The following is a 22,500-nucleotide window of genomic DNA, read 5'->3' on the forward strand; positions in this document are numbered from 1 at the left end:
ATCTGTGGATTTGTGGTGTGGACAGACAGGTGAAGTTGGAGGGGAATGTGTGTGTGTGTGCGTGTGTGTGTGTGTGTGTGTGTGTGTGTGTGTGTAGCTATGTTGAGCTGAGAGCCATAGTTGGCTAGCCCTCAAAATGCACATACATCCACAACTATGCACATTAACAGCCTATAAACCAGGCACATCTACCCAAAGGTCAAGCTTAACAGTGCTCCTCATCCAGTAACAAGCAAAACTCAAAAAACACACACACAGGCAAATGATACACACAAACACTTGTTTGTTAAGCAGATGAGCAATGAGTGCCTTGGTGTGTGCTTGTGTGTGTGTGTGTGTGTGTGTGTGTGTGTGTGTGTGTGTGTGTGTATGTATGTATGTATGTGTGTGTGTGTGTGTGTGTGTGTGTGTGTTGTGTGGTGTGTGTGTGTGTGTGCGCCCAGCTATGAGAGCATGTGTGTGGTATGGAGGCAATTCATAGTTATATGAATGGCGATACATTAATGGGAGGGCCACACTGGACACAGATATCAAAGGCAGACTGGTAGAGGGGCATGTGTGTGTGTGTGTGTGTGTGTGTGTGTGTTAGCGTGTGTGTGTGTGTGTGTGTGTGTGTGTGTTATGTGTTGGGTGCTGGCACACATAGAAAGCCGAGACTCAAAGGCTTTCAAACATCCTGCTCCATGACGCGTGTAAGCCATTCATTACCCTGATACCGCACTGTTGTCACACACACACACACACACACACACACACACACACACACACACACACACACACACACACACACACACACAGGATTTCCTCTAGAGTGTGATAGGTCAGGTGGATGACCTAACCGTACAATCATCCAAACATTGTTCATTTCTGAGGGAAAAAGGTCTCGTAACTAAGGCTACTCAAAAGGTTCTTGAGTAGTCAACATAACAGTCAACATAACATGAAGCTGTGTCTGCTATCTGCCACTTACATACACTACCATTTATCCCCATTATCACCAACCTTAATAAATGAGTAGTCTAAACACAGTATATAACTTATCTGAGTAAGATTTACTTCTCCTCTATGTGCTTAGATAAACACACACACACACACTTCTCTCCTGGCATCTAGTGTATTTATGAGCTTGCATAACTGTGACTCAGTGAGAGTGGAGGTGCGGAGCTTTGAAAAGAGTGTGTGTGTGTGTGTTTGTTTTTGTTGGCAGAGACAAACAATGTTTGGAGCAGAGGGGCTCGACAGAGCTCACTCAGGTGCCCTTCCTGTCTCCCCTTCTCTCTCTTTGACTCTTCTCCCTATCCCTACTTCTCTTCCCATCATTGCACTCTAATGCTATCCATCCTTTTATTCCGTCTTATCTTCTTCTCTCTCTCTCTCTCTCTCTCTCTCTCTCTCTCTCTCTCTTGTTGAGTAAGACAGTTCTTCTGTGCAAATATATCCTCATTGTAATAGGTGCTCGAAAAACACTTAACATCTTCCCTCATTCTTCTGGTGTGTGTGTGTGTGTGTGTGTGTGTGCACGAGCGCTCACATTTGTGTGTTTATCTCTGCCTGGGCTGCAGCCCCTTATAAGGAAGAGGATGATGAGACCCCAAACTTGCAGCTTTCTACCTCCCTTGCTGCCAAAAAGCCGAGAGCGAGAAAGAGAGAGAGAAGAGCAGGAAGGAGGGAGACTTTCCCAGAGCGCCTGGGGTTTTCCAGACCTCCTGCCCTCCAGACAAACACACAAGCAACTGTCCACCAGCACAAACACACATTCACTCACACAGTCATTCACTGACACCAGTTAACCCTTTCATGCACGCATTATGAAAAAAAGTGTCTAGATTTGTTTAGTATTGATTTTATTACTCTATATGAGCCAAATATTGAAAATCAGTTGGAATTTTTAAAAAATATGCTTTTATATAGAAGTTATGTTACTGTCCACGTATGTGGACAGTGCGCAACAAAGGGGTAAAAAAGAAAAAATGTAATGACAGAAAATGTGGAAACTTTGGCCCTCTACTTCCTCCATACTACCCACCCAGCCCTCTACTACCCCCATACTACCCACCCACCTCTCTACTACCTCCATACTACCCGCCCAACCCCTCTACTACCCCCATTATTGCTCACCGACCCTCACCCACCCCTCTACTACCCCCATATTACCCACCTCTACTACCACCACTACCCAACCACCCCTCTACTACATCCCTACTACCCACCCCTCTACTACTAATCCACCCACCCCTCTAGTACTCTCATACCCACCCCTCTACTACCCACCCAACCCTCTACTACCCCCATATTACCATACCACCTTGGCATTACCACATGTAATTAGGTCATTATTTATAAATATGTTTACCAAATGTTTGTTTCTTTGTAATTTAAATCAATTAAAATCATATTTGAAAAAAAAAAAAAAAAAAAGTCCTAGTTCCAAAATCTTAATTTTGGCCATTTAACTCCTCTGTTGCGCAACGTCCACATACGTGGACAGTTGCTTTATAGGGTCTACAAACTCCATTTTACATCCGATTTAATTTCTGAAAACATAGAGTTGTTCAACACACTCTCCTGTATAGCATAATATTTTTTTTTACATGATTTTGCCTTCTTGAGTACTAGCTTTTTACAGATATGCCTGGAGCATTCAGCATATGGCCATTACTGTCACTCATGTTGAATTGATGATGTCATCAAGCAGTCAATATTCCAAATATAAGATGATACATATTGTTAATATATTGCCAAGGACCTACTAAAACTGCCCTGAAGTGGATTGGTGTATATCAACATGATAAATAAGTAGAAAACAGAGTTAAAGTTACTGTCCACGCATGTGGACGTTGCGCATGAAAGGGTTAAAAAAGAGTCACTGATGATGACCAAACAAACACATATTAGTTACACACTTGTGTTGGCACTTAGTCATATACAGTTGCAAATAAAGCCTACTGCTTAGTTTCTGCCATATATCAAACATCCACACACACACACACACACACACACACACACACACACACACACACACACACTGGAAGTGGCACTAATATCAACAGAATAGGCAGGTCACTACTCCCACTGCCAAAGACAAACTACTCACTGTGCCACGACTCTCAGCAACTTTTCATATCAGTGAACACACCCACACAGGCCTTCGTTGGAGTTCCTTTACACCTACTAACCTAAATGTGGACCCAACACCTGATTTAGACAGGTCCTATAAGCAAGCCTTGAGGAACCCCTCAGGTTGTTCAGGGTTTCAAAAGCAGTAAGGGTCCAAATTAAGACATAAAAGGTATCTTAAATAGGACATGAAAACCACAAAAAAACATTACACATTACTGTTAACACTTTGCTAGTGTTTACACTCTCTTCAAGCAATGGCTTACAGCACAATTTCAAACACCTATAAGGCTTATGCTTCCAGCTGGGAAGCTTCTTGATGAAAGGGATAGAAGGATGTTGTGATGGCACAACTGCTTTCACTGGACGACTAATAGTCCTGTCCAATTTAGTGGCTTTTACCAGATAAAGATCTCCTCTGACAAGCTATGTGCTTGTATCTAGCTAAACAACACACACACACACACTGATACACTGACCATCCACAAATCATAGGAGGGAGAGAGCAAATGAGGGGATAGTCCCCTCCCATTTATTATTATTTCCCCGTCCCCCTGTTCCCTCATTCTTTCCCTCCCTCTTTAAACCAACTCCGTCCCTCCTTTTTTGTCTCTCTCCACCCCTCTCTCTGATATTTCCCCCCCTGACCACCACACGGACTTCACAAGGCTTCCAGAAACCCTGACCACCAGTCACGACCAGACCCAGATAGAGCGCGCTTCTAGTGGGACTCCTGTGAGCCAAATCCTGACGTTCCACACTTCTGTTCCTGGAACCCTCCCCCCAGGTCGGCCTAACTCCGACGCCTCTCCGCACAACAGCCAGGTAAGATGGCAGAGGGGGCACTGGAAAGCAGGAGGGCACCTGTTGGTACGGTAACAGCAACTGTTGATCAGAACATTTTAGAGTGGAGCCTGTGTGGTACAGGGGTAGTTAAGAGTGGAATTAGAACTCTAGTGCTTTCAGAAAATAGTTAGTTCCAGGAAGATGGATGGCAATTGTGTGATAGTACTTAATGGCATTACCATCTGAACCTATTTTTGTGTCAACACAATGTAATCTATGCAACGGAATATGCCAGATAATTCACAAGTGAGTTATCAGCAACATCATTATGCAGTGGCAAATATACGGGCGAATGACGGGGATTACAATTTCACTGGGGATTACAATTTCGGATACAAAATTCGGATATCAAAAGCACACGGTGTAACAGATGTCTAGCTGATCCTCGGCATATCTCCACACAAGTCAGAAATTACAATGCTCCCTGACTCTAAAAGGCCAAACAAACACCCACCCACACACACACACAGTCCATTTGCATTCTCGGTAGACTTGAGTGTGTTCTCTTTGCATGCAGTCAAATGAGTTTTGCGGTCAGTACAAAGGAAGCCCTGTGAGACAAGCAAAGGTTAGAACACATCACTGCTGGAGGCAACAGCAGACCATCACGGGACACTCAAACACATTCATTCACACTCACACACACACACACACACACACACACACACACACACACACACACACACACACACACACACACACACTAACACACACACACACACACACTAACACACACACACACGTCCGACCTCACAAACTTGCGCTCCAACACAGCTGGTCCTTATCAAAGCTTAGAGGAGATCTTGCTTCAATGTGATTGAAAGTCTACAAGACAAAACACTCATTAGATTCAGTGTGGTCGCTGAAACGCGTATCAATCAAAGACATGTTCTGCAGGGTTCTCCTTAGGCACTGGTAGGCATTATGCAAGCTTGGCGAGCAACATTCCCCCAGTGCAACAACTGAATATCTCTGCCGTCTTCTTAAGTCTCATCAGCAGCCCACAAAAAAAAAAAAGAACACGGCACAGAGAATAATGGAGGTGCTGAATATTTCTCTGGAAGTGAATAACTCTCGATGTTTCAGTCACGGACCCGGGACTACAAACCTTTAAAATCTCTACGTGTTTACATCTATGCACAGGATTTCAGAGTATACAGATGACAACAAAAGGGCTATTTACTACCACATGAAGGTCAAGAGGCTTAGACAAAGAGATGACCAAAGACTCCAGCCAGCACACCAGCTGATGCCAATGTCAATTAGAGCTTGTGAATCTCTGGCATAGTTTTCACCTCGTCTGTAACTCCATGGAGCAGGTAGTGGGATTTCCAAGGGGCTGGGCAACTGTAGCCAGCTGTTCCAGACTGACTATAGGCTGGCTGGTACTCAGGCAGGCACAGGTGCCCTCTGATGCCCTTGCTATCAGGGTCAAAAGGCCCGACTACGGATGACCACAAGCGCTGTCCATCGCTGCGGTCACCCACCCGCCACATTGCTTGTGTATGCTCTCATGGAAAAGTTGGGCACGAGGGGGGGGTGGCTGGTCGGAATCCGCGCTTAGCTTTAGAACAAGCTATTTGCTCAGGATGCTTGCCAACGATGAGAGGAGAGGGGAGAGGGGAAAGAGAGAGAGAGAGAGAGAGAGAGAGAGAGAGAGAGAGAGAGAGAGAGAGAGAGAGAGAGAGAGAAAGAGAAAGAGAGAGAGATAGGAAGAGAGAGAGAGAGGAAGAGAGAGGGAGGGAGGGAGGGAGGGAGAGCGAGAAAAACATCCAAAGCCTTCCAAGTGTGCACACACGCACACACACACACAACTGGGAGTTTGGGAATTTTCTGCGCCAGATTTTTCCTCAGGATTTCCTTCTTCGGTTCGATCCAGTCTTAATTTGACATCGCTCATTTTTTTCCCTCTCCCCCCTGCGCTCTTCTCTTTTTTCTCCTCCCTCTCTTGGCAACCCTGGGGATGTTCTCTCTATGATGGAGTGCTGCTGAATTTAGCTGGCCGACAGCCTCGGGACCACTAAAAACGCATTTCTGCTCGTTCTCTGTCTCTTGTGTGTGTGTGTGTGTGTGTGTGTGTGTGTGTGGCCGTGTGCGTGTGTGTGTGTGTGCGTGCAATGTGCTGGTTGTGTTCCGACATCCTCCCCTAAACTGGCCATGTAGGGGCTGGATCTTGCGAGCAAGCCCCCTTCCTCCCAAAAAGTAGTAGGCGAGCAAATTGACCCACTTATAGTGTCCTCAGGGGGTTAGTGGGAGGGCCCTGTTAATCCCCACCCCCTTCCCAAAAAAACCAAACAAACAAAAAAAAAACACTTCCCAGTGAAAGTAGTTCCTGTGGTTTGCGGGTGCTGACAAACAGAATCACCGGTCATAATTTGCTGCCGTCATGGCACGCCTGTCGACCGGTGCCCGAGCGGCATAGCAGACGGGCGCCACTCTCGAGTCCGAGGCAGTTGGTCACTCAGCGCAGTCCCTGGGGGGCCATGGAGATTTAGTGCCAGCGTAAGACATGGGCGATGCATGGCAGGACTTTATAGGAGTTGCTAATTGCAGTACATACAGGGTAGGCTAGTTCAAGACCTGCTTTACAGAACACATTCATTAGAGTTACATAAAGAGACGTCAATCAGTATCAAACTCTGATATCTAGAGGAAACATACGTTGCCATCAAGGCGGTTTGTGGAGCTTGTTTGAGGGGTGCAAGCTATGTCTCACCAAAAAAATCCCAAAGTCACACTGCTTTTTATAATTAAAAAGCCTTTAATTTAGGTGGGCTTGCGCGTTGCGACAGCTCGTGTCTTCATCAGAGCGTACAGGTTTCATGTTCACAGGTAGTTTTTAAACAACTAAGGATACACCAAACAGTTCCTCTTCAGCCCAACAGCAGGTTGCGATTCAATCACATAAAACCTTGCAAAGCGCAGCTTCCTTGCCCCCTCTCTCTCCTGCTCTCTTGGAGTGTGCCAATTCCTATGCCTTGTGTGTGGTAGCTTTTTAATAACACTAGGAAGCAGAATGGACATGAGATGCCATAAAATCCCACTTCCCGTGGCGACGAAGCAGATCACGACCAATCTCTTTTGAGACGCATCAAAGGTTATTATGGGCTGGAGCCGTCTCCTTGTTGGCACAGCTCAGGGACAGGTTGGAGTTAGTGACAGACGAATTAGCGGGTTTTACAGCAGAGCAGTCACCACCCCTCACATAAACATGAATAAACACACACACACACACACACACACACACAGACATTCTCTCTCCCTCTCTTATCCCTCGTTTCTCTCCTCCGCTGTGGGGGGTGACAGGAGGGCTGGCTGGGGTTGAAAGGGAGTTTGACCTCTCCGAGATAGACAAAGGTCATTCCTAAGAATAACCGCTGGCGCGTCGACGTAGGCGCCTGATAAGCGGCTGTCAGCAGACTCATCTGAGTGTTTGTGTACATATACGCACATGTGTGTGTGTGTGTGTGTGTGTGTGTGTGTGTGTGATGGCGCCATGTCACCCTGTACTACTGCTAAAAAACAGAGCCATCCATGGGAACACCATAGTGGGCCTATCGCTCTGCCTCCAAGGCTTAAGAGCAGGAGGGACTCACCTGTCACTCAAAATAAACGTGTCCAACGGCTTTCAAACTCATGTTATTCTCCATAGTAAAATAAGCTATTATGTTCCGCTATTCTGACTAGCCTTTAAGAAAATTGTCATCTTATACGGACTTCAACCTAAACAAATCTATATTTTTTGCGGAAGCCTGGACGTTATCCATTATCCATTGGCTGCATAGCTACAGTGATTACTTTGTTAAAGTTTAGCGATTTTGCTTTAAAACCGCTAAAACGAAGATGGTGATGACAACGTTTACAAGTCACAAAAACCGTCTGGCTGCGCTAGTAAACATCTTTTCACAAAATAGCTGTTGGGTCCGTGACGTCGAACTTAAAAAACGAATATTTATACCCCGTAAAATTAGGTGACCAGATGTCCGAGACCAAAACTGGGGACATAATCTAAAAAATTTGGGAAATTTCAGTTTGACTATCAATCTAATTGAAACACATACAAGTTTTATTTACCACATAGGTCGTTTTTATGTATTTTCCCGGGGACAGGCCAACAAGGGGACTGTCTCCTGAAACCAGGGACGTCTGGTCACCCTACCGTAAGAAGACATTCAGAACCCCCAACAGGTCTCCTTTTTGAACCCTGAATATCAAGCAGCAAGCCAACACCAAAGCAGAAGCAATGATAAAACAACCACAGCAAGAAATGCTATTAAACAACCAAGACTTTATAAATAAACCCAAAACATCATTTTTCCAATCCTGCTGAGAACCTGCAGCAGCGCTTTTCCACTTACAGCTGAAAACAAGATTGTTGAAGTCTCAGTAAACAAACTCTGGATTTACAAGGCAAAAGGTACTGAATGTTCACTGCTGAGCTTTTAGCTATTATCTTTCTACACAGTCTGCTCCCAGCTCTCCTTTGAATCACACACAAACACAAACATAAAGCAGTAAAAGTAAAAAAAAACGGTAAAAGAAACGCACAGGTCAAACCTTAGTGCTTTAAAAAAGTTCAGCGAGACAAACAAACCCACCGCGAGGAAAATGAAGCGAAAGAAAAGGTTTGCTTTTCAAGACACACTTCAGCAGGTCTGGCGGAAAGACCCTGGCGAGCTCACGGCCGCTGCTGATGGAGGCTTGAGCGCAAATCTAGACCGACAGAGAGGGGGGTCATGGGGGGGGGGGGGGGGGGGGGCTGTCTGAATGAAACATTTACCTGAACGGCCCCCACTTATGCGGTCCTCCCACCTCTCAAAGGCGAAATTCTTTTCATCGGTCGTATATGTCACTTCGACTGTCTGCCCTTGAGGTGACGGGCTGTATAGGAACACGTTGGGCGTCGGGTCACGACTACCAGCTTGTCGAGTTTATCTGTTGACAGTGAAACACATCTAGACTCACAGGGTCAAAGCCTGCACTGATGAGACTGCATGGCATTGTGTGCACGGAGTGGGAGTTGAATGATTGAGAGGGTTTATAAAGAACAGGGCACTGTAGCCAAGCAGCATTGACGAGGGGAACTGTAGGCTTGAGAGGATGTTTTATGTGCTATTCTTGTTTGTTTGTTTGTTTTTGTTTGTGTTTGTTTGATTCTTCTCCACTTATACACCTTTTCTGCTGCTCCTTCCACCAGCTCTACCCGCGGAGCAACTGGTCACATCCTGTCCTCCACTAGTCCCATCCTGTCCAATCATCTCACTCTGTCGCGCCTCGAGTCACTTCCTCTCCACCAAAACACTAGTTGGCACACTCCCATTTAGCCCTCTTCTTTCTTTCTGTTCTCTTCACATCTCTCCATCTTTCCTTCTCTCTCACTCTCTCTCTCTCTCCCTCTGTTCCTCTCTCTACTAATCTCAAATCACAACAGCCCCCTCCCCATCACAGACAAAACTTTGCCTGCCTGCCTTCACCTCACCACAACCCCGCCCCCTTCACTTCACTGGCCAGCCGTCCATCTCCACCAATCAGGCATGGAGAAAGTGAGTCACATGACGCGCAACGCCATGCGCCGGGCGTCCACCATGGAGATACCCCCGCACGCCAAGCGCAACATGCAGGAGCTCTTCGTCAACTTCTGCCTCATCCTCATCTGCCTTCTCCTCATCTACATTATCGTCCTATTGATGTGAGAGGGAGGGGTGGGACAGGGGGCTAACAACTGGCCAATGGGCCAGTCACGGGCCTGTGAAAGGGGTTGGCCAATTGAAATGAAGGATTGGGTAGGGGGGCTGGAGTTAGATGATGATGCAACATGGCTGCTTCCTGTAGTTGGTAGCACGTCAGCTGTATTTGAGCACTTGTAGTTATTTATGTAGTTTATAGACACAGCATTTGTTATAGTTTTTTTTATGTAGCTAATATTCACAGCTTTTGTTGTAGTCCTCGTGGCTATTTTTTTGTCAAAAGAAATGGGCTCTATGTAAATGTTGACAGGAATGTTGTATGTGCTAACATGAACTGAAGACACATGTGTTGTGTTCACTGCTAAAGCTGGAGCATGTACAGTACACAGCTGGCAGACAGGAGGCAACTGTGTTCAGCCACAGCACTACACTTGGACAGCAGTGCTAGCTGATTGGCTCCAATGTAGCATCTAATCACACACACACACACACACACACACACACAAACATCACCCACCATCCCTGAAATGGGCAGCTGAATACACGTGTGTTGTGGTTTGATTACTGTCACTTCCACACTGCTTACTTGCTGCATGTCAACACTGAGGCACTCAAGTGTATGGGACTCTAATGTCACTCCACCATACTGCATTCACACACACACACACACACACACACACAAGCTGTGCAATAAACCTAAGCCACTTTGACCACCTAGTTGGTGTATTATGTCGTGTGCGTGTGGTTTTACCTACAAAGACTTTGGATTGTGTTTTTGTGTGTGTGTGTTCACTTCCTCGATACTAACTGTTTCATGAATAAACCAGCACAGCAGACTAACATGCTTCCAAGTGCACCAATGTGGACCAATGTGCACCACTGAGGCTCTTAATTTCACCTCACCTGACCCAAGAGACATAATTCTTTGATTTTAAGAGAACACAGGGAAAGTAGAGGGTTCAGGTCAGGGCAGTGTGACTGTGCCCTCATTGGTTCCCTGTCTTGTCTGTCACATATAGCAGCAGCCTATGAACTGCAAGAGAGAGGATGGTATTGACCGCCGTTCCGTGAATCGACCAATCACCAACTCTTCCTGCCAGTAGTCTTGACGGTGGAGGCCTGCTTGGAGCTACCTGTCCACCACCACTCTTCCACAACACTCCTCCCCGCCGCCGCTGCTGCTGCTACACGAAACCTCGTCTAACCTCGTCTCGCCCGAGATCTCGTCAGCCTGCCATCTTTTCCCCCTGCAATCTTCCTTCCTCCCTCCCTCGGAGCCATGGATCTGGTGAACAACCGCGGGCTGAACCTCATGCTCAACTTCCTGCTCATCGTGGTGGTGCTTCTTCTCATGCTAATCTTGGTCAAGCTCATGTGACGTGTGCCAGCCAATCAGATCATGACAATGTGTGGGGGGGCGGGTAGCGAGATGAGTGGGGAGGAGAGGGATTGGTAGAGGGTGCGACCCCATTCAAGATCATCTCTCTTACTTTTCCCTCAATCATTCGACCGCTAACAATTCGTGATATCGGGTCATTCCATCCTAACACATGTCAAAATTGGGTATTTTAAAAAAAAAAACACATTTCTCCAGATCAGATCAAAAACACAAATCTTGCCATAAGTGTCATACGATTCATAGTATATTACCATTTCCATGTTATGCATTGGTTAAAACGATTTCCAAATACATCTTTGAATACAAGCCATTCTGTTAAAATCCAGTCACACCTCAGTTCTAAAGTGGAAGAGCCAGCAATCTTATCCTACAGACGTAGTGCCCTCTACTGGCAGATTGTAAGGACAGCACAAGCAAACGGCCAGAATCCTCCCCTGTATCAGTCTGTGTAGTGGTGGCAGGATTATAGGCTGACAAGATCACTGTATGGGAAAGGCCGGAGGACGAGATGCAAGCTACACCAAAGGTTACACTGGGAGGGCCGTGAAAGATGGAATAGGAAACCTCTCAAACTATCAACTCATGGAATGTGCTAGGCTGACAATGAGCTTTTTAGGCATGCATCTTGTGAGTGCGAGTGGGTGCTTTGAGTTTATGGGAGATTTGTATAGTGTCTATGTAGGGAGAAAGAAACGGAATGAAACTGAACTGAGGGTGATGCGACACTGTGAAACTCATGCTGTGGTTTTGCTGTCCAAGTGGCTTGCCAAAATCCATCCCAGGATCCCGAACCCCAAATCCCAAATCTGTGTCTGGAGGGTTGGTGTGAGTGTGTGTTTCTCACGCCGCATCCACATGCTGTTGAAATTATGATAAATAATCCATCCTGGAGACTGCACATGAAGGACATCCCTTCAAGTCTTTTTAATTATCAGTGGGAAATTTGGAGAAAAAAAAATATATATTTCATAGTTCTCAAGTTAGGCTGACCACTGAGGATATGCGGTCACTTCATAGTCCATTACGGAGCTCCGTCACGAGGTGATTTTTTATATGCGAGAATAAAATGGGGCTTTAACTGCACCTCACTTAACGGTTGCGCTTTATTGAATAATTTTCCATTTCGGAATCAAAATATGACTTCCTCAAGAAGCAGGTGAGAGGGAACCTTGCATCTGCCATTTCTCTTTGTGCTCCAAAAACAAAGCCGTTGAACATACCCGAAATTCCGACTTCACAAATGGGAAGTAGGATCTTTTGACTAGCACATGAAGGCAGCCATAGTTTGTAAACTCCAAAGCAGCAGAATGAGGATTTCCAATCTGGATCAGAACACACACGGACACTCCAAACTCCTGGATCACGGACCCTTCCCCATCTAAAGTCTATTATCGCACAGAGTGTGAGGTTTTGCTTTTTTGGTGAATAGAAAAGTCACATAATACTGGCTAGTATCTAGTTTTGTCTAAGTATATCAGCACTTTATGTTTTTTTTCTTCTTTTTTTTTTTTTTTTTTTAAAGACACAGTTATATGGTTATCTATATATAATTTAAGAATTTCCGGACGGGAAAATATGTGAATATGTATTTATGACACCTGTTTGTAAAACACTGTTGATTACGACACTATAATGCACATGTTTGAATACCTTGTGGCATAAATAAAGAAACGACAAAGAAATTCTAAATAAATTCAACCCAGTAACGCTCATTTGAAAGTTTCCTACATTCACTCTCTACTTGTCCTCCAAGTTGTGGATTAAGCAGCTTTGAAGAGGGATGCAGGGAGAGAAAAGAAGAGTGTGGGAGAGAAAAGAAGAGTGCGGGAGAGAGTGGGTAATGGAGAGAGAGTGGGAGATTGAGAGAGAAAGGGAGTGAGAGGGAAAGCAAGAGTTAGAGAGATAAAGAGAGAGAGAGAGAGAGAGAGAGAGAGAGAAAAAGAAAGAGAGTGTGAGTGCGTGTGTGCTTGTCAGTTGGTGAGGGGTGAGGGAAATGAACATCCAATGGCTACCTGAAAAATGCATGAGTTTCTGGACTGTCCTCAGGCTTTGGCCCAAGCCACAGAGTCAGAATCTTCCAAATTTAGCACGGACACATGCACACACACACACACAGAATGTCTAGTGTTGCAGTGCTACCTTCTGCCCACCAGGGGGAGACCTATGGCTATCGTAAAGAAAGAGGGCATCGCCTCGATCAGCTCTGGCCTGAGTTAACCCCCTGCGTCCTGAGCTGTGATGTCAGTCATGCGCAGACAACATTGCATGATTCACATTCCTTTCAAACCCTAAAAACAAGCACTTTCCATCTTGTGGTCACTGATTACATGGACAAAACACTCCCCATTACACCCACCTGTGTGCACCAACACACACACACACACAATATAAATCATCTACGATAACACACACAATTGTAGCTTGAACAGTGTGTAATCTGACACTATCGAGTAATGTTTCCTAAACTGGCTGGTCCACGATGAGGAGAATGCCAGCACTGCACGTAGAGTATATCATTTAGTTTGACACGTATTCATCTAGCAGAAGCTGTTTATCCTCAGCCACTTACATACTGTATGTCATTACAAGGGCCTTTGTCCCCAGAGCGGTTTGGGGTTAAGTGCCTTGCTCCAGGGCACATCGGTGGAAGCCGAGAACTGAACTGCGAAAGTGAAATTATGCTGGCTGCTTCTACATCAAGGAGCTACTAACACACACAGCAACGGAGAACTGAAGTTTAGCAATCGGGAAAGGTCAGGAAATTAGCCAACCCAGAAGCATTACACAGTAGGGGTGTAGTGTACTGTTTATGCACCACCTGCCTACACTGTGTACATCACATTGCATTTTTCTGCTTTTCTGCACTTCTAGTAAGACGCAAGCTGTATTTTGTTGTACTCTCCACAATGACAATAGAGTTGCATCTAAATTAATCCAATCTAACATAAAGTGGTTGAAAAACACAAGAGAATGGATGTTTCCTCTTCCTTTGGCTGGCATTACAATTGTAGTACCCCACACACACACAAACAAACAGTCTGAAAAGGTTTCACACGGGTGGAAAACCACACACACACACACACACACACACACACAGTCCCTCACCTGTGTGTACTCTGCCTCCTGCCGCATCCTCTCCCGCTGCTGCTGCTCCTGTTGCCAGGCGCCCAGCGCTAGTCCTCCTCCGCAGGCGTCCACGCCGGGCCGGTACTCCATCTGCTCGCTCAGCCACATCTGCGTCCGCACGGCCGGCTGGATGGGCGACCCGCCGACGCTCACCCCGACGCCACCGCCGCCGCCACTCCTCTGGCCTCCTCCGCCCTGCAGGCCCGGGCTGGTGCCCGCTGTACCCACGTGGGGCTGCTTGCTCTCGGGCAGGGCGCTGTAGTTGAGCTCCAGGGTGCTGGGCTTGAGCGGGGACGACCTGCACGAGTCTGTCCGGCTGCAGCTGCCGCTGCCCCCTCCTCCGCCGCCGATGCCGCCCCCGCTACTACCGCCGGACGGCTGTGTGTCGTAGCGTCCGAGTAGGAGGAAACCCTCCGAGCTCTTGGACTCGTGGAGCCGGTAGCCGTGCAGCAGCCCGCGGTCCAGGGAGCCGTGCGAGTCGGGGATCCGGTAGCTTCCGGCGCCCGCGTGCCGACCCGACATCGGCGACATCATCCCGCCGCCGACGCCTCCGCCTCCGCCGCCGGACTGCTTCTCGCCGCCGACGCTCAGCCGCGTCAGGGACGACCAGCGGCGGACGGGCCGCGGGTCCCGCATGTCCAGCGGCGAGTGGAGGGGCGAGGCCAGGAGCTGCCCGCTGCTGCCCCAGGGGCTCACGCCGCCGCTGGGGCCTCCTCCGCCTCCTCCTCCTCCGCAGCCGGCCGCGCCCAGCGAGGACGAGGCCGTGGACACGGACGAGGAGGAGAGCAGCAGGCCGGGCACGCCCAGCTTGGAGCAGGACGAGGACGAGGAGGGCGAGGGCATGACGTGCGCCGTGGGGATGGAGCTGACGCTGCCGCTGCCGCCCGGCCCACTGCCCACGCTCAGGCTGCTGCCGCGCAACGGCTGGAAGGACAGCGTGGTGCTGGAGCTGGAGTGATCTGAGGGGACACGGAGAGAGAGAGGTGGGGGGTTAATACCACACTGTATTCAGACAAACACATTTACAGAATGATCTGCAGACACAGAGAGAGAGAGATGGGGGGACACTAAGAACGATAACAATAAAAAGCAGCAACAATTGAAGGTTCTAAAATTCCATGTTGAATTCAGTGGACCCAGATATTCTTTACAACGTCGGTTTTCCAACATTGCTTGAAAGGTAATAGCACACTGTATTCAGGCACACAAATATTTTTCAATGCATTTACAGGCTTTTCTTTTTGCTTTATGGGAATCGGACAGAAGCGAGTAAAAGAGAGAGAGTACGGCCACCGGTCAGAATGAACTCGGGTCCCTGTGGGCACTTAGATCCAACACACCGGTGCTGCCACCTGCACCACAGCTCTGCCCATAAAGTATTCAGAGCTGTTCTCCAGCGGGCGGCCAGAGGAACAGAGACATGCCAACCTCAGCAGCACGGATGCTCCGGACCACCTTGAGTCACACGCAACGCAAACCAAAAAGGATCACGCTGTTCTGAACTTCTGAAGACGCGTGTGGTGGCACATCTGAGGACACGCACGCACACTCAAAATCATCTGAACGGCAGAAAGCACCTCCATCACTCTCTATCTCTCTCTCACACACACACACACACACACACACACACACACACACACATACAATCCATCCATTCGGAGAGGAGCACAGCAGCCGTGCCAAACACACTCTATCACACAGGAGCGCTGGCCCACATTCAGCTGGGCCATCTCTCAGGCATACTTCAAAGAGGAGAGGGAGAGAAAGAGAGAGAGAGAGGGAGAGAGAGAGAGAGAGAGAGGGAGAAAGGGAGAGAGAAGGAGAGAGAGAGAGAGAGAGGGAGAGGAGAGTGAGGGAGAGAGAAGGAGAGAGAGGAAAAAGAGATAGAAAGAGAGATAGAGGGAAAAGGGGGAGAGTGCTAGAGAGGGAGCCGCTCAGCACATGGCAGGAGAGAACAAGTAGGACACACGAGAGGAGCTGGAGGAGCAGCACATGAGGAGTGGGTGAGGAGTGTGTGCAGTGTACGTACGTGTGCGTGTGCGTGTGCATGTGTGTGTGTGTGTGTGTGTGTGAGTGTGTGCATGCGGTGAGACGAGGAGAGATCTGCAGTGCAGCACAGCAGGCTGACGCGCCACCTAACACATCAATAAAACAACAAGTCAGGGGCACACAGACACACAGACACACACACACACACACACACACACACACACACAGACACACAGACACACACACAGACACACACACACAAACAAGAGCTTTAATGAGACTGAGACAGAGCTAGAAGAAGTGCTAGAGAGAGCAACATGAGCCTGTTACAGTTACAGTTACAGTACCAATCTCACTCTGTGTGTGTGGGGATGTGAGTGAGTGAGTGAGTGAGTGAGTGAGTGAGTGAGTGAAAAAAAAGAAAGAAAGAGCCGGAGAAAGAGAGGTGTGTGTGTGTGGGGGGGGATAAATAGTCCACTGAATTGAGAGCAGATATAAGAAGGCCAGTGCCTCTCCTCCGGGGAGAATCCAAGCCCTCCCATGATCCAAAGCACACACACACACACACACACACACACACACACACACAGCCCCAAACACCAGAGGACAACACACCACTGGCACTTTACACTAATCTCATCATGTGGTGAGTCATCCAACTTCCCTACTTTAAAACACAAGGACAAAAACATACACAGCAACTTACTTATTCACACACACACACACACACACACACACACACACACACACACACAAACACACACACCCACACACACAAACACACAAACACACACACACACACACATCTACTCACATAATTCTCAAAGTAGCTGGTGCGCTCCAACAGAATGACCTCTCCAACATAGCCCGAACTTTTCAAAATGTACCTTCAAGCATCTGTCCTGTTATTTCTCTGTGTTTCTCTGTGTGTGTGTGTGTGTGTGTGTGTGTGTGTGATGTGGCCTTCACAGCACCAGTGCTACCAGCCAACACAAACTGGGCGTCTGTGGCCAGTAACCACAGCACACCATAACAGACTTCCGCAGCTGTAGGGTGGAGTCCGGACACATTAATTCCCCGCAGACGCACACACACACACACACACACACACGCACACACACACACACAACTGGCAGGACTGATTCTGTGTCCAGAGCCCTTCAGGGGTGGTGCCACCAAAACGTGCGACGACACCACACCCCACGCTGCTTCCAACCATCCGTTGATGAGCTAGTCTCGGGCCTGGTGGTTCAAATCTGTCAGCGCTGGGCTGGAATCATGGATTCTGTTACAAGACAAACTGAGAGTCTCAAACGCACTTCTCAATGTGGGATGGCAAAGATCCCTATGGCTGACCCAGCCTCCTCTCCTACAGGTAGCAAACAGGGCATCACTGAGCAGCCTCTCTCTCCTTTCTATTCAAACAGATAGGCCTACACTCTCTTTATCCTCTGCTCCCCAATCACATTAGTCAGAAGTGAGTCAGGAAGCTACTCATATATAATAACTAGTATATTATAAAAATATATTTTGCATATAATAAAGTAGTATAATGTCAGACTTTGGAAGTGTGCCTTCAAGCTGATGTGTGAAAGCTCAGGCTCATTATACAGCGTGATCTGCATTGAATTTGACACGGTTCTCTCTACCTCCATCTCTCTCTCTCTCTCGTCTGATTTTACGCCATCGCCAACACACAGTGCCCTACACATCCAAATCTTCCAAACAAAAACTGACCACGTCTTCATCTGAAAAACTGGCCGCGTCTTTATCTGTGCTGCAGAGTTTGCAGCCTTTGGTGGAGCTGTGCCAACCTCGCCGGCCGATTGGCTTCCGTCGTGAGTCTGCGTTGCTTGGGATAAAAGCGTCTGCTAAGCATCAGTCCACTTTAACTTCAACTTGATCTATATTCAGACGTCTCCATGGCCCGCCGCGTGCAGTTTGTTATGATCTCTGAGCGGCGCTGTGGCACACGGCGAACAACAAAGGCCGGGCAAGCGGTGAGCCGCCGCAGCTGCAGAGAGACCGGGGGGCCACGCGGAGTGCAGCCGGGCGGGCAGAGTGTGTTTGTTATTCAGACGGGGGCGCACCAGCACAGGGGGGGCAGAGGGGGCGCACTGACCATGACAGGGAGACAGCCCACACGCTCATTATCACAGCCGAGAGGAGAGACAGAGAGAGGCAGGGAGAGAGAGGGAGTGGAGAAGGGAGGGAGAGAGAGAGATGGGGAGAGAGTGAGAGAATGAGGGAAGGAGAGAGAGAAAGAGAGATGGGTAGAGACAGAGAGAAAATGAGAGAGAGAGTGCGTGTGAGAGAGATAGTGTGTCAGAGGAAAGCTAGTTTAATGAACAGAGGAGTGTGGATAGAGAGAGAGATACAGAATGATGACAGTCCAGGCTGATTGGTGAGAAGGGGAAGGCTAGAGTCAGTCAGATGGAACAAGAGAGAGAGAGAGAGAGAGAGAGAGAGAGAGGAATGGAGAATGGAGGTAGAGAGAGCAGCCCGTGACGAAGGGACAGTGTCAAATTCAATGCAGATCACTCTGTATAATAGGCTTTAGCTTTCACACATCAGCACTCACACATCAGCACACACACACACACACACAGGTGTTGACAGAACACACACCAGCACGTTAGGCTAATCAGCACCAGAACTTGGATCCCCCTCCAGCCTCCTGATCTCATTCCCTATTTATCCTGTCTGATCCTTACTCATCACTCTGGCCACACACACACACACACACACACACACACACACACACACACACACCTCAAATGTGACTCCGCAAACACAGGTGAAGATAAACTGGACCCCAAGGTCACACACTTAAATACTGAAATACTGAAATATCTAATTAAAAAATAGATAAAAGAACTGGAGAATAATAGCATATTCAAATCATTTTGAACAGAGCCACTTTGAACACTGTCACGGGCACTTTGAGCCTGTGAGCATCTTGAGGTTAGCCAGGTGCTGTGGCAGTTGCCAAGAAGCTAACCTGTCACGCACAATTTTCACTGCCAACTCTAAAACTGGCTCTGCCACTCTCAAACTTGAGCTTGTGTCACGACACCTACTCTTGCAGGCCTACATGTACAGAAGGAAATGTCTTCAACCTACCAGGAAGTTTTCAACCTACCTATGTGCACTTCAATAAACTTGTAAATACAGGGTATTCTGTAAGAAGTGAAGTGTGTTGTCCAGTCAGGCTAGATTTTTGATGTGAATGTTCTTCTATGCCTGTGCTCTCTTTCTATGGTAACCATTATGGGATGTCTTACTGTTACATCATGCTGGAACTGTATTTAATTTTCGCATAGAGAACCCATTCAGTGCTGCCTGAAGTCTCCCAAACTGTCACTCAGTTTTTTACTCCTTTGTTTTCAACACACACACACACACACACACACAGTGATTGTGATCTAAGTTTTGGCCCCCACCCTGAGTGAGTTGGTGCACCTTGCTGAGCCCTGCAGGTTCTAGCCGGGGGCTCAACCCCTAAAGCAGCACGGGGCTTCACTCAGCTGTGAACAATGTCCTGCTTTGTTTGCACTTTACCGCCAAGCAACTGCAAAAGGCAGCTGGAGGCTTCAGTGAGAGAGAGAGAGAGAGAGTGTGTGTGTGTGTGTGTGTGTGTGTGTGTTGGAATTCTGAGACGGCACATTCCACAAGGCCGCAGTTCTTCCCCGCCAGAGTGACTGAGGTTGGTTGAGAGGGGGGGAGGAAGATCAGGTCTAACTGAACCCTCACCAGCCCCACAATCAGCTACTGCACCCAGTTCCTCACTGTGTGGAATGCAGCAAAGCCTCTACGGAATCATGTAAACTACACATCCCATAATTAAGATAAAGAGTGTAACCTACAGCAGCTAGGAATCCAGAGCACATTCAAAAGTCAGACTCAGATCCAAAAGTATGTAGCCATAGGCCACTTTAAGTTTGAAATCCAAACTCGCAGTTAAATAAACAAACAAACAAACAAACAGAGCACACAGGATATGCTTCTCAGCCTTCAGTTCTGCTAGGGTGAAATATTTCTCTACCGATTAGGAATGCAAAGTGTTTACTCATCATTATTCATGTCAAGTCATAATACTTGGTCTACCACACACACACACACACACACACAACCCATCTCTTATTGTCTGTGAAGTGGCCATCCTCCAGAAGGGCCTGGAAGCATCCGGAAGCTTGCTCAGCAGAGTGCCCGGGTGCCCTGGAGAGCTCGCAGCCGGAACCGGATCAGTGAAGATGCCAGTTGAGCTGCTCAGCGCTACGATACGTCACCACTCCCCTCCCCATCCCCACATCCCATCCCATCCCATCACATCACACACACAGACGTTGGCCAACAAGTCCAGAGCCCACCCAAGTCTATGGCTGAGTCGGTTTCTCAGCCTCGAGTCACAAGGCCACAGGGAGGAGAAGAACAACACCACGACCACCAAGCGGAAGAGGAGAGGAAAGGAGAGGAGAGGAGAGGAGAGGAGAGGAAGAGGAGAGGAAGAGGAGAGGAGCTGTCTAGGATGCCAAAGACTGCATGCCTGGGAGTTAAAGCTCCGATGTCTAATGTTCTTGTCAAATCACGAATGCTGGAGCAGAGGAACACAACAGAGTGCAAGAAAGCAGTCAGCGGAGTGTGTTTGTGTGTGTGTGTGTGTGTGTGTGTGTGTGTTAGAGAGTGAGAGAACACTAGACTCTTAAAAGGAATGTGAACAAAAAGGACTCCAAGAAACAGAGAGCAAAGGAGAGACAGACAAAGCCAAAGGTGGCATACTGCAATGGCTGCCAACACACACACACACACACACACACACACACACACACACAAACACTAACACACACACACACTAACACACACTCACAGTGTTTCACACACAAGTTCTTACAATGGAGAGGCCTGGAAGCAGAGAGCCTGGCCGACAGTCTGAGCTCGGTGGGGAGTAACGGCACCATAAAGTCAGAATTAAAGACCAGCGCTTGTGTGTTATATGGGGGCCTGGAGGAGGCTTGGAGTTTCACTGGACGTCAATAAGCCCTTCAGCGGAAAACCACCAAGGATGGGCCGCCATACAGCCAGACTGTTGGGCCACAAAGCCTTTGTGTGTGTGTGTGTGTGTGAGTGTGTGTGTGTGTGTGCGCATGTCCACCACACTATACATAACATACACACACACACACACATCAAAGTTATGCTTCATTAACAGAGGCTTTACAACCCTCCATTCAAAGTAAACAAAGTTTCAGACATCTCCCCCAAAACAAACACGATCTGATCTGACACACAGAAACGACCCGCACAACAACGCACAAGAGTTCGTCCATCATACACACACGGACGAATAGCCCGTCGCGCTGCCATGTCCTTATATAGGCAGGCCTTCGCCCCAAAGCTCCCTGCAGTAACCATGGCAGCAGTAGTGGTGCGTGGCTGGGCTGGAAAGGGCCATTCCAGTGGGACGGCCTGCGTCCTGCCCACCAGAATAGCCCCATCTGGACCTGATTACAGCACCGAGGAAAACATGGAGGAATGAGAGAGACAGAGAGAGAGAGAGAATGTAAGCATGAGTATGTGTGTGTAAGGTAGTTTGTTTGAGAGAAAGTGAAGGGTGGTGTGGTGTGCTGTGGTGTGTGTGTGTGTGTGTGTGTGTGTGGGGGGGGGGGGGGGGGGGGTGGTGTGTGTGTGTGTGTGTGTGTGTGTGTGTGTGATGGAAAAGTAGCTCTCTCCAAGTTAATGTTAGTGTGTGAGTGCACACAGAGAATGAGGTGGAGCGAGCCACTGACAGAGACGGAGAGAGCAGCACAAGCATAACTAGGCCTGTAAAAAGCCTGGAGCTCGCCGCACTCACTTCCCCTGCTCCTGGAGCTCTCTGATGGGGGAGGAAAACGGAGGAGGCACCCCAGAGCACCAGAGATGTCTGAGCTCATGCCAAGCTGTGTCATGACATCTTCTGGAGCAAAGATCTACTGGTGTGTGTGTGTGTGTGTGTGTCTGTGTGTGTGTGTGTGTGTGTGTGTGTGTGTGTGTGTGTATGTGTGCGTGTATGTGTCTGAGACCTGACTAGTGCTTCTGTCAGGTTGGAGATGAATTTTCTGCAGTGATAAATAAAGGAGAAGGTGGAGGAGGATGCAGGAATGTGGGTCAGAGAGAGAGAGAGAGGGAGGGAGAGAGAGAGAAAAAGAGAAGGAGGGAGGGAGAGAAAACAAGAAAAAGAGGGGGAGTATGAGAGAGTCAGAGAGAGGGAGGGAGAGAGAGAGACGTACAGTGAGAGAAAACGGCGCCCACGCATGCAGTCAAGACTCGGTGCTATGGTGCAGCAGCATTGCATAAATC

General features: G+C 48.1%; 2 protein-coding genes across 6 annotated transcripts in view; one reads left to right on the forward strand and one right to left on the reverse strand.

Annotated features, from left to right (window-relative positions):
- The window catches only part of cep85l (centrosomal protein 85, like), a 72,158-nt gene that overhangs the window by 22,817 nt on the left and 26,841 nt on the right, over window positions 1–22,500 (reverse strand). For all 3 annotated transcript variants that reach the window (XM_062550194.1, XM_062550193.1, XM_062550195.1), the window contains one exon: window positions 14,155–15,134. In XM_062550194.1, coding sequence (XP_062406178.1) covers window positions 14,155–15,134 — 980 coding nt within the window. The remainder of the gene's footprint in view (window positions 1–14,154; window positions 15,135–22,500) is intronic.
- On the forward strand, window positions 3,712–12,761 carry pln (phospholamban). Of its 3 annotated transcripts, none has more exons than XM_062550197.1 (3): window positions 3,712–3,942; window positions 9,161–9,652; window positions 10,673–12,761. In XM_062550197.1, exons 2-3 carry the CDS (start codon window positions 9,498–9,500, stop codon window positions 10,680–10,682), a joined length of 165 nt encoding a protein of 54 aa, XP_062406181.1. In that variant the 5' UTR covers window positions 3,712–3,942; window positions 9,161–9,497; the 3' UTR covers window positions 10,683–12,761. The 3 variants fall into 3 exon arrangements, with proteins under 3 accessions (XP_062406181.1, XP_062406180.1, XP_062406182.1); XM_062550196.1 differs by having other exon boundaries at window positions 3,713–3,942; window positions 10,670–12,761; XM_062550198.1 differs by lacking the exon at window positions 10,673–12,761 and having other exon boundaries at window positions 3,713–3,942; window positions 9,161–10,638.

The sequence above is a fragment of the Sardina pilchardus genome, chromosome 12 (assembly GCF_963854185.1).
Source record: "Sardina pilchardus chromosome 12, fSarPil1.1, whole genome shotgun sequence".
Lineage (NCBI taxonomy): Eukaryota > Metazoa > Chordata > Actinopteri > Clupeiformes > Clupeidae > Sardina > Sardina pilchardus.